Here is a 16,744-nt window from a genome sequence, read left to right on the forward strand (position 1 = left end):
TCAGGGGTGAAATCGTTTTGGGACAACATCAAGGGAACTGTGCTCTAGTTTTGTCTCTCCCATGCATTTACGAGGTGACCTTGGGTGAATTCCTTTTGCATTCTGGGTCCCAGTCTGCCAGGTCTAAGTGAGCGGAGTGATTTCTACATGAGTCTTGCAGCCCTGACATGCCAAGATTCTACCATCAGCCTCTCCCAGGCAAGTGCTGTTTGTTGCCCTGATGAAAGATCTCAAGGATACAACATAGATGAACATTGGTAATAGTTATTTAGTTCTCCCAGTGTTCCAGGCACTGTTTTAAGTACCCTTTGTATATTAACTCATTTAAGCCTCAGAACAGTCCCATTAGGTAGATTCTATTTTCTCCATTTTACATATGAGAAAACTAAAGCCCAGAGAGGTTAGAGAACCTAACCAAGGTTACATAGCCAGGTAGATCCATGCCATGTGGTGCTTATACACAAGTATATTATAAGCAACAGTCCCAGATCTCAAAGTACCAGAAGGCAGGCATCACCGCCCCCACTAGATACATGAGGAAACTGAAGCACTCAGGCTCTGGGATGACACAGCTGTCCAGTGACAGAATCAGAGCCAGCAAAGATGACTTCCTGATTCCATCCTGGGAAATTTTCCTAAGATCACCAAATGCAAGAGGAATAACAATAATAATAATTTTAAAAAGACATTCCAATGTGAAGAAAGGGAAAAAGAACTCGACCTCACTGGTCTTCAGATAAATGCAAATTAAAGAGGAAAATAATATTGCTGGTATTTTTATTATTATTTTGTCTATACAATAGCCAAAAATATTTTTAATAATCCCAAGCATTGCCAAGAGTCTGCCAAATGGAGATGTTCATACATCAATGGGAGGAGTGTAGTTGGAATATTTTGGGAGGGAAATCAAACAAGAGATATATACTCTTTGACTCAGAAATGTCATTTCTGAGAAGTTATCCTAAACTATTGAGGAATGTGCATAAATGTTTCACATTCATGATGTTATATTATTAAAAACATCATATGTAACTTAATGACCCCAAATAAAAGCTTGGGAAAATTAATTATGGTTCAATACCCAATGTAATGCAATGCTGTGCTATTTAATGGCATGGAATTATGCTCATGATATATTTATAAATGAGCAAAGCAGGCATCCAAATTATCTCAATATAGCATTCCCTTTTAAAGGAAGAAAGTATAGCAACAGGCAAAAAAACTGGAATACAAACAAAATATTACATCATAATACATTACCATCTAAAATATTGATAGTTGTTCCCTCTGGGTGGTGGGATATTGTATGTGATTTTAATTTTCTTACTTTTCCTTCTCTGAATTTCCTAAATTTTCTGTAATAAGTATATATGATATTTGCACCCAGAAAATAAAAACAGTAAACATTATTTTTTTAAAATGGCAAAGAAAAGAAGGCAGCCAGAGGTGGGCTGCTGGAAAGCCTCCGAACACCTGGCTGTTGAAATGAGTAGGGTCTTCTCTGATGCCTGTAGGGTCCTTGGTACCCTGGGGAGAGTTGGTGAGGCCAATTAGAACCTTTGGGCTTTTCTTCCCAGCTTGGCCACGGTGAATGGACACACCTGCCATTGTTCTCCTCAGGAATAGGCACACCTGAGAGTTGAACACTTGCTGAGTGGACACCTCAGTACACTTGCCACCCACACACCTCCTGGCCCACGCCTCTCCCCTATGTCAAAGTTCAAGACAGCGGAATTCATGGGATCCTTCCTTCTGATCTCCCTCACCTGCTTAACTGCTTCTTTGTTTCCAAGACACTTATCCCGTTCTAACATATCATATATTCCGTGGAGTAATTTGCATATTGTTCTTATCTGTCTCTCCCTGCTAGAATGCACGCTCCATGAACCTAGGAATCTTTGCTTTGTTCACTAATGGATCCCAAGAACCCAGAACATGCCTGGCCCACAGTAGGTGCTCAATAAACATGTGTTAAATAATGGACTCCAGAATGCTGTGAGAGTTCTAGAATGTTCTTAAGGATCTACAATGATCTTAAGGATTCCAGAGCAAAGGATCAGCCCATTAGAGGACTGCTTTGACTCCTTCCTGCATCACTTTGAGGCGAACATCCCCATGGACACATGCCACAGCCACCCCTGGCTTACATAGGAGGGTACGAGGTGGCATTCTTCACGAAGCTCCACGGCTCTGCAGGCTGTGGTGGAGTAAACCTCAGGGATCCAAGAGGGGGCTTGGCAAAAGGGATTCCCAGGAAAATGGCCACAGGCTGTGCAAATCCTTCTAAGCTGACGAACTTCCCCAACACTTTGCCATGCACGGTGTCCACCACAGGTGGCGATGACAGATGCCCTGCTGGACATGGAGAAGAAATCAGGATGCATCAGAGGCAAAAGGCTGGACCCGGATTCCAGGTGGAGTTTTCCACTTTCTAAGTGAGTGACCTTAAATAAGTCACCTAAACCCTCTAGGCCTCAGTTTCTCTTGATGTACAATAGGGATGAGGATCAAGTCCTTCCTAACCCATTGAGCTGGTTTAAGGGGCAAATTAGAATTGGAGGCATAAAAACATCCAGCCAAAAATAAATGCAAGAAGGACAGCTACTAGGAAAGGGAAGCTACTAGGGAAGCTACTAGCTTCCCCCTTAGAAGTCTCTGGAAACATTTATCCATTAGAATCCTGGCACTGAGCTGCATGGTGGATGAGAGGATGAACAAGGGGTGTCCCATATTCTGACAAGCACTGACACTTATAGGGAAGGGTCACATATACACCTGGGGCTACAGCTGGGAAGGAAGTGGCCGTGTCCTGGGAGAGGTACACATAAGGCAGTCTAGGAATTAGAAGACAGGGCAAGGCCTTCTGATTGCAGGCATCATGGAGGAGGTGGGACTTGCGGCAGGGGAGGATTGAATAAGGGGAGATGAGAAGCAGGGAGTGGTAAACAGCAGTGAGAAGGGAATGTTTTGAGGCTCAGAGCAGCAGAATGCAGAGCCTGCCTGGGGAAGGGGGCATGGCCCCCATACACCAGGTGGAGTCTGGGGGGAGTGGAAAATATTCTGGCAATGAGACAGCACATGTCAGGGAGGGCTTAGAATGCCAGGCTAAGCGCTTGAGTTTTCTTTAGTGGACAAATAAGCAGCAGGAACTGTTCCAGATAAAGGATGTGATCAGGTCAAGGAGATTCTTCTGGTGGCCCTGGGCAGGTCTGCTCCATTCTTGCAGCACGGAAAATGTTTCCTCACTGAACTGAAATTCATTTCCCGCAGCCTGCGCATCAGTTCTGGTTCTACCTGTCATGGGACTATACTGGCCTGATCTGATCTGCAGCCTGTGGCCTTTCAGACACTTGATCTTGCTGCCCACCCCTCAGGTCCTCTCTGGCTCCAGTGACCTCAGTTTGTCTGAGCTTCCCTCCTGGGAAATGATTTCCAGCCTCTTGCCCTCACAGCTGTTCTGCTTTGGATACAGACAAGACGTCAACACCTCCCTCAAAGTGTGGGGCTAGAACAGAACAGAGCAATTCAGATTTGGTCTTAAAAGAGAATATCCAATCACAATGGAAACCCCTTATGCAAAGCCCAGTTACACAACAGCATCCATGTCCCATGTTATTAATAGCCAACCCTGTAATGTCAATATTTAGCTTCTTTTCTTTTGTTGTTGTTGCTAATTACAAATAATACTGAGATGAACTTCCTTGGAAGCATGTTTATCGACATAGCAATGGGTGGTGGCATTACATGTGGCCTGTTTTCTTGGTGATTTCCACCTTTTCAGCACTGTATGGGATTTCTGATCTTCACCTGAAATCCTCCCCCACCCCATCTTAATTATTTTAAAATTTTAAATAAAAAAAGAAAAAAATATGAAGAAATATGATGATGTCTAAAAGATATTTTGAAAGACTTGGAGACCAGGCACAGTGGCTCACCTGTAATCCCAGCACTTTGGGAGGCCAAGGCAGGCAGATCATTTGAGGTCAGGAGTTCAAGACCAGCCTGGCCAACATGGTGAAATCCCCTCTCTACTGAAAATACAAAAATTAGCTGGGCGTGGTAGCATGTGCCTGTAATCCTGGCTCCTCCAGAGAGAGAAGAAGGAAAGAAGGAAAGGAAAGATGGAAGGAAGGAAGGAAGGAAGGAAGGAAGGAAGGAAGGAAGGAAGGAAGGAAGGAAGACAGGCAGGCAGGCAGGCAGGCAGGCAGGCAAGCAGGAGCGAGGGAGGGAGGGAAAGAAAAGAAGGGAAAAGAAAAGACCTGGTCCCTGACCAGAGATGGGGGAAATGGAAGGGAAAGAAGACCAAAGAGCTGGCTTTGTGATGCTGGATCCCTGTTTACATAGGCTCGGTGGAAATGTCAGTGGGATATCCTGGCAAGACGATGCCACAGGACGAGCGCACTTCAAAGCTGGAAGGAAGCCTGGTGGGGGAGCAGGGCAGAATCTTCTCCTGGACGGTGAGGGTACATACTGTGGATGTGTATGGTTTCATTGAAGATGCCAGTGTGAGAGGGAAGGGAAAAAAAACAAAGGTCAAACACAGGGACCACTACAGCTAACACCAAAGATCCATCAGAGTAGCGGGGAGAGAACATTCCCATGTCTTCGAAGCCCAGGGAGGAAGAGGGCGAGGAACCAGCTAAGATTGCTGAGGACTTCAGGGAGGTGGAGGACGGTCAAGGCAGAGAAGAAACCACTGGGCTGGTCATTCTCAGCTCAGGGATTCCCTTCAACAGGATGAGGTGGATGGCAGCCAGATTGCCAAGGGTGAAAAAGTGGGTGAATAGGGGGAGGCAGAAACAAGTATGAGAACAAGAGCAGTTGCCGCTGATGTTATATGAAGCATGAACATGGTGCGCACCTACTATGTGCCAGGCATGCATTACAGTTTTTTAAATTAATCTTCAAATAAGCCTTGCTGGGTAGGCATCAACATGCCCATTTTACAGAGGAGGAAACTGAGGAAGTGGAAGCAGCCTGTATGGTCTTCCTAAGGAAGGAAATGGATGGCATTGCCAGGAGTAACCAGAGGTAAAGGAACATTCAGTTCCAAATAGGCTTCCTCTCTTCCTCTGCCCTTCCCCACAGTTCCAGAGCTCTCACAGTGTCAGTTTGCCAGAAGGAAGACAGGATGCAGATGGGGCTGGGCTGTCAGGATTCAGGATCCAGAGACAGACCTAGGCATGATTTTCGGGTCGACCCTGGGCAAGTACATTTCCTTGTGTGAGTCTCAGTTTCTCTGTCTATAAAATGGCACAGGAGTATTTCGAGGTCCCTTGCTGCACCCCTCTATGTACCATGTGTTTTGTTTTCTGTATTCTGATACTCTGGCATCTGAGACCTTGTTGACCTTGGAGAAACTGTCCCTCCCAGGGTCCAGCCACCCCGGAGCCCACACCCCAACCGCCTCTTTGATCGGGTTGTCATGCCCTGGCCACTACCCACCTGCCCTAACCACACCAGGGCTAGGTACAAAACAATTAGGAAGAGCCCCTGTGCCCCAGAGCCCCCTGAAGTATCCCAACTCGCTAGTCCTCAGCCTGCCCGCCCTGCCTTTCCTCTTCTATCCTTGGAAGCCACAGTAAAAGCCCCTTGGCCTCAGATCCGCCCTGTCCCCTCCCCATGCTCTGCTGCTTCCCCTTGTGCCCCGCGCACTGGTGTCCCCCTCCTGTTGAGAACATGAGTAAGAAACTGTCTTTTTAGTGGCAAGAGGTCCTGATATAGTGGCCTGACCACAGCTCAAATTTTCTATTATACACTACGTTTTTAAACAACTCCTTTATTTATCCACTCCTTTTTCGTGCTTTCTACATACCAGGCGCTGCCAAGAGTGCTTTAGAAACAACCACCCATTTCCTCCTCACCAAAGCCCAGTGAGGTAGGTAGCACCGCCACCTCTATTTCAGAAAGGGGGTAACCCAAGCACGGAATAGCTCAGTCCCTTGCCTAAGGACACACAGCAAGGAAGCGCCCAGCGGGAACTCAAACCCACGCACTCTGGCTCCAGAGTCGATGCTCTTAATATTCTCCTGAGCCGCTCTCCTTTATGCAGCCGTAACGGGACTAATTAAGGGACAGTAAACTGAGCTGCCTAAATTTCTCGTGCGCGGAGTGAAGTGGGCCGGCTGCCTGCCTGCATCGGGTGAGCAGTGCAGGGCGGTCTCAGGATGTTCACCCTCCCTGCGTCTCCACGCGGGCCAGGCTGGCCGGGCTCAGCTGCTCCAAGTCCAAGTCCAAGTACGGAGGTCGCGCATCGCCGCGGAGCCGGACCTGTTGTGTCTTTGCCTTTCTACGCATCTGCGCCCACCTCGGCCCAGTACAGGGATTTCAAAAAGTGCCTCGCGTATTTGATTTCAGAAGGACTCACCACAAGCCGTGGAAGCAGCGAGAGTGGCCAGGACAAAGGCACGGAGCCACATCGTGGAAGGGCGACAGTTCCCGGGGCCTGCGAGGTCTCCGTGCAGCTCAGAGGGACTGCGCTGTCCAGCCCTGGAGCCAAGCCCCGACCCGAGTTACCACCCTGCGCTGCCAATTGCCTAATCCTCTAACTGGGAGAGATCAGAAAAGCCCTCCCTTTCCCCAGATCTCCCTGGGCTTCTAGTGGGACCTCAAGCCACGCCCACCCACAGTTTACCCTCTTTCATCAAACCGGTCTGGACTCTACTCTCAGATTACAGAGAGCTGTAAACTTGCCCAACTGCTTGTTACATAAGGGTTTCACCCTTGCAGGACTCTAACCTCAGTGCGCTGTGACCGCCCCCAAAGGCCCACACCAGCAGGCAGATGCTTTTAGGCAAAGGGAAGCTTTGATCTGAGGTCCTGAGGAAAAACTGGAAAATGTTAGAGCCACTCACACCTCCCAGCTCAGCTGGGTAAGTTAGGACATATCTCAGCTCCCAGGGCTTGTGTTTTCATAGCATTCCAGGCTCTCAAACTTGGAAGTGATCTTAAATTTCATCGAGTCCCCTTTCTGAGGCCTGAATTAGCTTCACAATATCCTGCCAACTGGCCTATCCTCCTGTCACACACCATCAGTGTCAGAGAACTCACTACTTCCCAAAGCAGGGATTTTTGGACAGAATGTAAAAATGAACTCGTCCCCCCATAGTCCCTGGCTCTAATCATCCATCCATCCATGTACCCATCCATTTTGTGAACATTTACCAAAATGCTTGGCACCTGGCCACATATAATGGATACAAAGGCCAATTCAAGACATGGTTCAGCTTCTCAAGGGGCTCAACATTGGTAGACAAGACAGATGAGGTGGAGGAGCAGTGGGGGTGATGTCAAGGCAATGTGAAATCACCAAATTAAGGGGATACAGAATGCTCTGGGCACACCTGGAAAACTGTCATTTACAAGCTCCTGGGGACACAAGGAAGTCACTCAAAGCCTCTTTCGTGGGATTATTAAATGTCCAACAACAGGGAATACACTAAACACACTATGGTACCGCTGGCTAAGGAAATACGATGTATTCACTCAAAATAGTGATGTGCACAGCTATTTATTAACAATGAAGACAGGATGCATTGTGAAAGGAGAAAATAACAGGTTATAAACTGTTGTGCGGTGTAGGGAGTTCCTCGAAAAGTTCAGCATAGAGTTTCCATATGACCCAGCAATTCACCTCCTAGGTGTCTACCAAAGAGAACTGAAAGCATGTCCATAAAAAACTTGTACACAAAGAGCAGTGTCATTCATCCTAGTCAAAAAGTGGGTGCAACCCACATGTCCATGACCTGATGAATGTGTAAATGAAGTGTGGTGTATGCGTGCAGAGGCACATCATTCAGCCATAAGAAGAACATGCTACAACGTGGATGAAGCTGGAAAACATCATGGTAAAGGAAAGAAGCCAGCCACAAAAGGCCATTTGTCATATGATGGTTTTTATGTGTAATATCTAAAATAGTCAAATCCATGGAGACAGAAACTGGTTGACAGGGTGGGAAGGGGAAGGAGACCGGAATGAGGAGTGACTGCTAATGGGCATGAGTTTTATCTTGGGGGTGGTAAAAATGTCCTGGGATTAAATTGTGATGATGTTAGCGCAACTTTGGGAATATACTAAAAACCACTAGATCGTACACTTTAAAAAGGTAAACATTATGGTATGTGACTTACATTTCAATAGAATAATGAAATATGTTTTGAAAATCTAGATAGGTATAATATGATCCCGTTTTGGTAGCAACATACGTCTTTATTTGCATGGGAAAATATTGGAAGGCTATATAGCTAATTAGAATTACAACAGCCATTTCCTGGCTGTAATCTTGTCAGTGTTTTTACTTATTTGCATTTTCCACTTTTATTTCTTCATACATTCATTGACAAATATTTACTGAGAGCTTACTGTGTGGCAAACACTATGCCGAGAGTTTTGTATGCAGGATCTCAGCCTTAGTTCTCAAAATAACCCCGTGAGATTAATGCTGTCTCACAATCTTAAATTGATTTCTGTTGTTTAAGCCACCCAGTCTGTGATATTTTCTTCTGGCAGCCTAAGTAGACTAATAATAGGCTCAACTTGATTCTGTTATTTATTCCCAAAAGAAACTAAGGCCCAGAGATGGGGAGGGATTGCCTAAGGCCACACAGCGACTCAATGGCAAAGTCAGAACCAGAACTTGAAGCTTCTGCCTTCCAGCACAGTGTGGCTGGCAGTCATTTCTCTTGCTTTTATACATCAGGAAGATATTCTAATCGGTAGCCTTATCTAAGGCAAATTGCCTTGTCAGCTCATTGACCCACGCTGAGCATGGTAGGGCTGAAGGGATAGAAATAGCCAGGGGAGGCTGGGCACTGTGGCAACCCTTCCCGCTCTGTAATCCTAGCACTTTGGGAGGCCAAGGGGGGGGATTGCTTGAGAGAGGAGTTCAAGACCAACCTAGGAAACATAGTAAGACCCTATCTTTACAAGAAGAAGGAGACAGGAAGAAGAAAAGAAAGAAGAAGAAGAAGAAGGAGAAGGAGGGAAGAAAGAAGAGGAAGAATAAAAAGACGAAAGAAAAAGAAAGAAAGAAAGACAGAAAGAAAGAAAGAGGAAGAAAGAAAGAGAGAGAGAGAGAAAGAAAGAGAGAGAGAGAGAAACGAAGGAAGGAAGGAACAAAGATGGGAGCCAGGTACCAGGTACCTGGGGAGCTATGTTCTATTTTCCCAGTGTCACTTGGCAAGGCTGCCCTTGTCCACGCCAGAACACTATTGACATTAGGAAAGACTGGGCAACCAGCAGCCATAAATCACATGACAGTCCCAGAGCTGCTGATGGATTCTTGCCCAAGGCCATGAGTTGTAGCTGAAATGAAGCTTCTGGAGACCCAAATTCAAAAAGGAATGCTCATTAGCACTCATTCTAGCCACGTGCAGGCTGGTAAGGGGCATTGTGTGATGGAAATGAGGATGCTGTGACAGCATGCGAATCAGTCCCCAGAGCTAATTGACTCTACAAAAGTTGACCTGAGCTTTAGAGTTCCTCCCTTACTTTTATCCAGGACAGAAACCTGGTTGATAAACTGCATGCTAATAAAAAGCATCTCTCTCTATCTCTATCCACAAGAGACAATCTGGGTGGTCCTCCTAAGTAGGAAGCAAGGCTAGTCCCACTCACTCAGCACACACACACACACGCACACACACGTGCATGCATGCACATGCCTGTTAACCATCCTGCCCTGTTGCCCTGGCCAGCTAACCTTTGCAACCTGGGAAACAGCCCTGGCTCTTGGCCTATGAAGATTTTGTGGTGCTGTGTTCACAAAAAATAAAAGATAAGGATTAGTTCTTCTCCTGAACCACTGCTCAATCACATGCTCGCTTGTGACACCAGCCAATTGTGCAAACAGACAATTTTTGGCCACTCCTAGGTTTTGCCTGGGTCTGGCTGCAGCCTCTGACACCCATTTCTGGTTCATGATGACTCTGCAGATTGTGATGGGTGAGGCTGGAGCCTACCAAGCCTTATAATAGATTTAATTTTTGCTTAACACGTATAACTCCCCTGCATCACTTCAGCTGTAAGCAATACTTCTCTTGTTTAAGCGGCAGTTGGTTGGGGGGCGGGGGCGGGGTTATTGTTTTCCCTGGGGAACACGCTCTGGTTTCCCATGTGGAGCTATATGACATGGAAAGTAAAATCCGAGGAATTGGCCTTAACTTCTAAGCAGGGGGTAGGACTTGGGAGAGTGGGCATATCTGGGGGCTTCAAATGAACTCCCCTAAACCTCTCCACCTCCATCAGTTTACTCAGCAGATATATGGAAAGCTCATATTAGAGCAGGCATTGGGCACAGCAAGCCCATGTCCTGCTGAGCCCCTCACTCAGCTTTGTCTCTGAACCGTGGGACTGATCAGGTGTAGATTTTGTGGTGGAGAACACTGAACTGGGAGACAGAAGTCTGAGAATCCACTGGGTGACATTTGGGAATTCCTTGTGGAAAAGCAGGGGGTGGCTCTGGGGGAGAGGCTCTCTCATGCACCCTTCACCGTGGTTCCACACTCTATGAATGCAGGATTCTATGACATTCTCCACTGCAGCCTGGGCATATGCAGTGTTTCTGGAACCTCACTTATTCTCACGCTAATATCGTGGTTTTTTGCCTCATCAGCGTATCATCTGTACTTCTATGAACAGTTTTCTTTAAATGAAGTAACTCTTTTTACTTTAACATGCTCACTCAAAAATGAGACTTTATACCATTTCCATAAATGCAAGACCTGTATAAACTGCCGTAAGTTAGAGGTATGCATGGAAAATGTGTGACTGCATTTTTAAAATTAAAACGATGGTAAAAATAAAAAAGGAAATAAAGAAAAGCCAGTAAAAACACTTCTAGTATACAAAAGTGTATACCTGAGAAATGTCACTCAATGGGAAAAGTGAACCATTGAAGGCCAGTTAGTTACATGAAAGCAGGGCCAGCCTTGATCGCCATCATGACCACCAGGTAGGTGACAAGGCAAGGGTTACCTACCTTTGGCAAGGGTCATTGTCACCAAGGTCATTTTCTTCCGCTTCAGGGAACATCTTCCTGTTAACATTCGATTCAATTGTATTATGTTTACACCTTCCCAGGACCACGATGTTGCATTATATTTTGGGGGTCAGACTCCCTGGGGTCAATCAGGTCCTAGGTCTGACTGGTCAAGCATCAGGAGGAAATTTTGGCCTGGTCGTGGGTCATAGAGGAAAGAGCTGTACTCCCATGGGCATAACTAGTCACCCTCAATGGCTCAAACAACCGGAAATCAGGCCATGTACATTCATCAGGCAATCACCCTGTGACTGCTGAGCAAGAATTATTAGTGAGAGTAGGGTAAACTATGGTAGCAAATAGGCCCAGAATTTCAATGGCTTATTTTTCACTTAGGTAAAGGACTAGAGCGTTGTTCAGGTCAACAAGGTGGCTGTCCTCCATATGGTCATTCAGAGATCGAAATTAGGGTATTGGCAAACTTTCTCTATAAAGGGCCAGATAGCGAGTACTTTGGGCTTTGCAGGCCATGGGCTGTCTGTGGCAACTGCTGTGGTAGTAAGGCGACCCATAAACAATACCTATGCAAATGAGCATGGCTGTGCTTCAATAAAACTTTATTTTTAAAAAGACAGTAGGCCAGATTTGGCCCTTAGGCTGTAGTTTACTCACTCCTGATCTAGGCTGTGGCGGCTTTGCCTTCCTTAACTCACGGTTTCTAAAGTTGCCATAGGTGTCAATTCCCTGTCACCTGCAAGAGGCAGGAGCAGAAGTGTGACCATGGAGTATTTGTATGGGCCAGGCCTGGCTGTGGCACTCTCCACTCCCACTCAGAGGACATTGGTGAGAACTTAGTCACATGATCAATCTAATTGCAACCAAGGCTGGAAAATGTAATCTGGCTGTGTACCAAGGAAGGTGGGACAGATTTTAACAGACTGTCAGCAATCCTTGTCACAGGTAATATCCGTTAAACGATGGACTTGATAGTAAGGGGTTTTTTTCCCTAATACACAGCAAAATAAATAAACAACCATTATATAAGTGGTTTCTAGTTTGTGCGCCATCTAGAATGATCTTGCATAACTCCTGGAAAAGTGCACCACACTCTGATAAACACTAAGTTTTTGCATTTCTTTGATTCAAATCACAAAAGCCTGATTATAAACCCAGATCCTATTCATTAGCGCTACTCTATTAAGCCTTCCTTTAGCCTGTTAAGAATAAAATGGGAAAAAAGATGATTCAGAAAGCCATGTAAAAATTTAGACACAGAAAAGTGAACATTGAATTATAATCTGGAAAGAGCCCTGTAAACTCAAACTATAGATTACATTATAAACATCCAGGGGAATAGAGTGGACTCCATGGAGAGGCATGTTCTGTGTGTTTTCTTGCCCTGAGAACTGTCCATATTCATATATGTTAATGCCCAAAGCTGTGATGACTCTTGATGGTAGCAGGTATTGAGAGATGGGCAAAATTTTGGGAGGCAGAGAAGAAATTAGCATTGGAACAAGGCAGATTCAGGGGCTTCTTGGGGAGGCCAGTTGGACTAGAAGGGTGAATGGAGGACAGAGAGCTTCAATGCCAAGCCAAGGAGAACAGACTTCATCCCTGGACAATGAAGAGACGCTGAAAGGCTTTAATTCTGAGAATTGCACAATGAAGGGCGTTTCTGAAAGTAGAGCCTGGCAGAAGCAGCCAAGCCATCTGGAGGGACCAGTGGTTACTCTCAAGGGGAACCTCCTACATACTTCTCAGGAGGGTAGAAGATAAACTTCTCCTTTTCAAAGTTGCCTAAGTCCTAGCTTGTGAAAGCTTGGCTCTGGGGCTTACACAGGACTCAGCAAGCATAAATGACATAAGCTTCTCCAAAAAGCTGGACTGCACAAAGGTCTGCCCAAATCTCAGGATCTACTGATGCTGGCCCTGTGTTCTCACTTTAGAAGGTCATGCAAGGGACAAAAGATCTAGAATCCTTCCTGGGCTGGGTCACAGCTGGGGTGGGAAAGCTGTAGCCCCTCTGAAACTTCCCGCATAGCTGTCCTTCTATGGAGGCCAGGAGCACATCAGGGTGGGTACAGTCCACAGTCCCCTCCATCCCACCAATCAGGCTCCAAGGGGTCTTCACATCCACAAAATACCATTTTCCCAGACCAATAGCACACACACCAAGACATGCAAATTCAAACCAGATAGCCAAATGGCACTTACTGAATTTGCAAGGAGTTTTACCACTACTCTTTTGATGGTAGTGCCTAGTGGCAACAATATGGAAAACAAAGAACTTTCACCACTGATGTGAGAGATCAATCAGTTCAAGCTTTCTTGGGGGCAATTTGGCAAAATCTATCCTAACATTTCAAAAAGCCATCCCTTTTGCCTCAGCTATTTTTTATTAACCATGTTCTTTATTTTCTCCATTCTGACACTTTGACATGCAGGGCTTTGCTCCTAGAGGGACTGCTCCTCCCATGGTTAGCCAATTGCTAGAGATATAAGCCACTTGTCTCTTAGTGTGCCTTTCATATACAAACTCACCGATCCAGAGCCCACATCCTCAACCATCTCCTTTATGGGGCCCTCCCACTCTGAACTAATAGCCTCGCACCTTAATCACCCCAGGGCTAGGTACTAGATGGAACAGCCCCGATGCTGCAGAGCCCACTGAAATTGTTCAAACTAACCAATCCTAAACCTGCTCACCCTGCCTCACCTCTTCCTTCCCATGGAAACCACAGGAACACGTCTTGCCACAACCCCATCACCACCACCTTCTGATGGACTCCAGCGTTGTCTGTGCAGCGTCCTGCTCCCGTGGCATGGAGTGCCCCCTTGTTTTGTCTTGGGGTCTGTGAGTAACAAGCTACTTATTCTTTCTTTCTTTCTTTTCTTTCCTTTTCTTTTTTTTCTTTCTTTCTTTCTTTTATTTTCTTTCTTTTTTTTTTTTTTTTTTTTTTTTTGAGACGGAGTCTCACTCTGTTGCCCAGCCTGGAGTGCAATGGCACAATCTCGGCTTACTGCAACCTCTGTCTCCCAGGTTCAAGTGATTCTCCTTCCTCAGCCTCCTGAGTAGCTGGGATTATAGGCACCCACCACCAGCTTTTTTTTTTTTTTTTTTTTTTTTGTATTTTTAGTAGAGATGGGGTTTCACCATGTTGGTCAGGCTGGTCTCGAACTCCTGACCTCAGGTAATCCATCCACCTAGGCCTTCCAAAGTGCTGGGATTACAGATGTGGGCCAGCATGTCCAGCCCAAATTGCTTTTTCAGTGGCTGGCATCTGATCGGTGGGCCTGCCATACCTAAATAATAATAAAACCTTTATTTTAAAGCACTATTCTCTAGGAATAATTCTGAATGAGCCCAAAGATATATGTATCAGATGGTCACCTCAGTGAAGTTGACAATGGTACAAAATAGGAAATCATTCGAATGGCTAACAATAGTAGATAGTTAAATAATTTATTGAGTATTATACTATGGGATGCAACGTAGCTGTCAGAAAGGTAGAAAAAATTGTTTTTAAATGTTTGTGTAAAGGAAAAACGGTTTACCACTTCCTGTGAAAGAAGAGGGATCCAAAATTTTTTATTTCCCCCTTCCAATTATCCTAAAAAAAAAAACAGTGAAATAAAGTTTTTAAAGCTACAAACCCACATTGACAAACTGTGAAAGAAGAGATGGCAGCATTTTGGACACTGGAAGGCCAACAGAATGATGAGAACTAGTTTTAGAACAGAAAAAGGAGACGTTAACTCATGGAGAGAAAGACACCACCATGCACCTATGCAATCGGAATAGAGACAGAAAAGACTCTCTGGGTTTAGGGGTATTGGATACCTGTAAAAGTTGGGGTGTAGGTATCCCCCACTTAAGCCCATGGGGAGTGCACCTCTCCCCTTGGAGCTCCACCCCAAGGCCAAAGTGTCCTGGAGGCTCTCTGCCTCTGCCACTCCTAGACCTGGCTGACCCCAGGAACTCTGACCACCCAATTACAACAGAATATCGGAAGGTCCTTGCCAGATGTCAACATAAGGTGATTTCTGTCCAGAGATCTGAGTGTCAAAAGGAAGAAGTTTCCCCAAGCTCATGTAATGGCTGCAGTAATGATGACTCTTGATGAAGTCAATGCCTGGCCACCAAACAAGCTCTCATGATGGTGGACAAGTTTGTCCCTGCCTTCATATTACTAATTGACCCTCAACAGTCCATTTTTCCCATTGAATAACTTATGTTCAGAAATGTGCTTCTATAATTCAATTGTTGCATGCAGTGAAACTAATGGATGGAGGAATTATATGTAATAAATAAGAATCAAAGTGTACCAATCCTTCTAAAAATACCGAAGGTATCAGCCAGAGTTCTGTTCTCTCACATGAAAAGTTCAGGAGGTAAATAGAGCTTGAAACACAATTACATAAATAAATGTAATAAATGAAATAAACAGATCAGATAGATAATAGATAGATGATAATTGATAGATGATAGATAATAGGTAGATAGATAGATAGATAGATAGATAGATAGATAGATAGATAGACATTTTATGGCATTATCTTCCTATAAAGAGAGAAGTCTGTTTCCTACATGTCAAGGTAGAAAAGCTGTTCTCCAGGCACCCACGGTGTGCTCCAGCAACCTTGCCAACACCAGCCCTGCTGCCCGTGGGCTGGCCCCCCTGCCATCACTGCTCAGGGTCACACTTCCACCACGCTGTGGCTGGCCATCCCCCTTCCTACCCATCCTTTAATTTCAGACTTGAGCTCCATCCCATTCATGGAGCACAGCGAGCTCTTTGCAATGAATTTCCTTGTATTTTGAGACAATCAAGCAGCAAGGTAGGTTTTTTTCTCCCCAGCCCTTCCCGTCCTTGGGAATAATGAGGCACACTCTTGATACAAACTTTTAGCAGAGCATATGGGGCAGGACTGAGTGGGATCTGTCCCTGCTGGGGGAGGGCAGGATCATCTTGTAGATGCGTTACCTGGGGCAGCACCAGGTGGGGCAGCTACCCAGGTGCAGGGCCTGAGCCCGCTTCCCACCCTCCCCTGCAGCTCTGCCCTGGGGGAATCTGGGCTGAGTTGGTCCAAGGAGAGGAAATCCCTTATGTCCCTCTGAGGTAGGCTCCTGGAAACTTAATGGGAAAGTCCAGGAAGTGGAAAAGGGAAAAACTGCTGGCTCCAACCTCTGTTCTGCTAGTGAGTTTAGTCTTTTCAGTCAGACTTTTCAGGGAGTGGATTCTACCTTTTCCTCTTTCCAAATGTTACAGATGGAATGGATAACACTATATTGTATTGGCTTGTATATAATTTAACTATTTTGCATGGTCTTATTGTCAGTCCAAGTTCTACAATGTCACACCACCAGCGTCTCAGGAGCCTCAGAACAGGGGGAAGTATTTTTCCTTTGTGATAATGCTGCCCTCTACTGGACATCAGGAAATTCACAGGTGAAGACTGACATAGTTTGTCCCTAAAGTTTTGCTTTGATTTAATTTAAGGGACAGGGTTCAAGATTGTTTAAAAAAGGCGGGGGGAGGGGGAGGCAGTGGGTCCTGGAAAAGTAAATTGTTTATTTTACAATAAGAAAGTGATTAAATATTTTATTTTTTTTACAGTGGTGGAAAATTAGAAGTGATTGTGAAAATGATGCGTACCTGTCTTGCTGGTGAGTAGGATGTGATTTGGCGCTTCAGGAAAGTGAATTTGTAGAACTCAAAAATATTGACTTATAAAGGGCATGGCCATTGACCCATTCCATC

The 16,744-nt window shown here is 45.4% G+C and overlaps 1 protein-coding gene across 2 annotated transcripts in view; it reads right to left on the reverse strand.

The window, feature by feature from the left end:
• The window catches only part of LOC129015016 (liver carboxylesterase 1), a 29,912-nt gene extending 23,317 nt beyond the window's left edge, over positions 1–6,595 (reverse strand). The window contains exons 1-2 of one of the 2 annotated variants that reach the window (XM_054452571.2): positions 6,368–6,595; positions 2,148–2,352 (exon numbers count right to left, since the gene is read on the reverse strand). In XM_054452571.2, coding sequence (XP_054308546.1) covers positions 2,148–2,352; positions 6,368–6,419 — 257 coding nt within the window. In that variant the 5' untranslated portion in view covers positions 6,420–6,595. Of the gene's footprint in view, positions 1–2,147; positions 2,356–6,367 lie in introns of both variants that reach the window. The other variant, XM_054452570.2, reaches the window with a different exon arrangement.
• Positions 6,596–16,744: the final 10,149 nt, after the last annotated feature.

This window comes from Pongo pygmaeus, chromosome 18 (genome assembly GCF_028885625.2).
Source record: "Pongo pygmaeus isolate AG05252 chromosome 18, NHGRI_mPonPyg2-v2.0_pri, whole genome shotgun sequence".
Classification (NCBI taxonomy): Eukaryota; Metazoa; Chordata; class Mammalia; order Primates; family Hominidae; genus Pongo; species Pongo pygmaeus.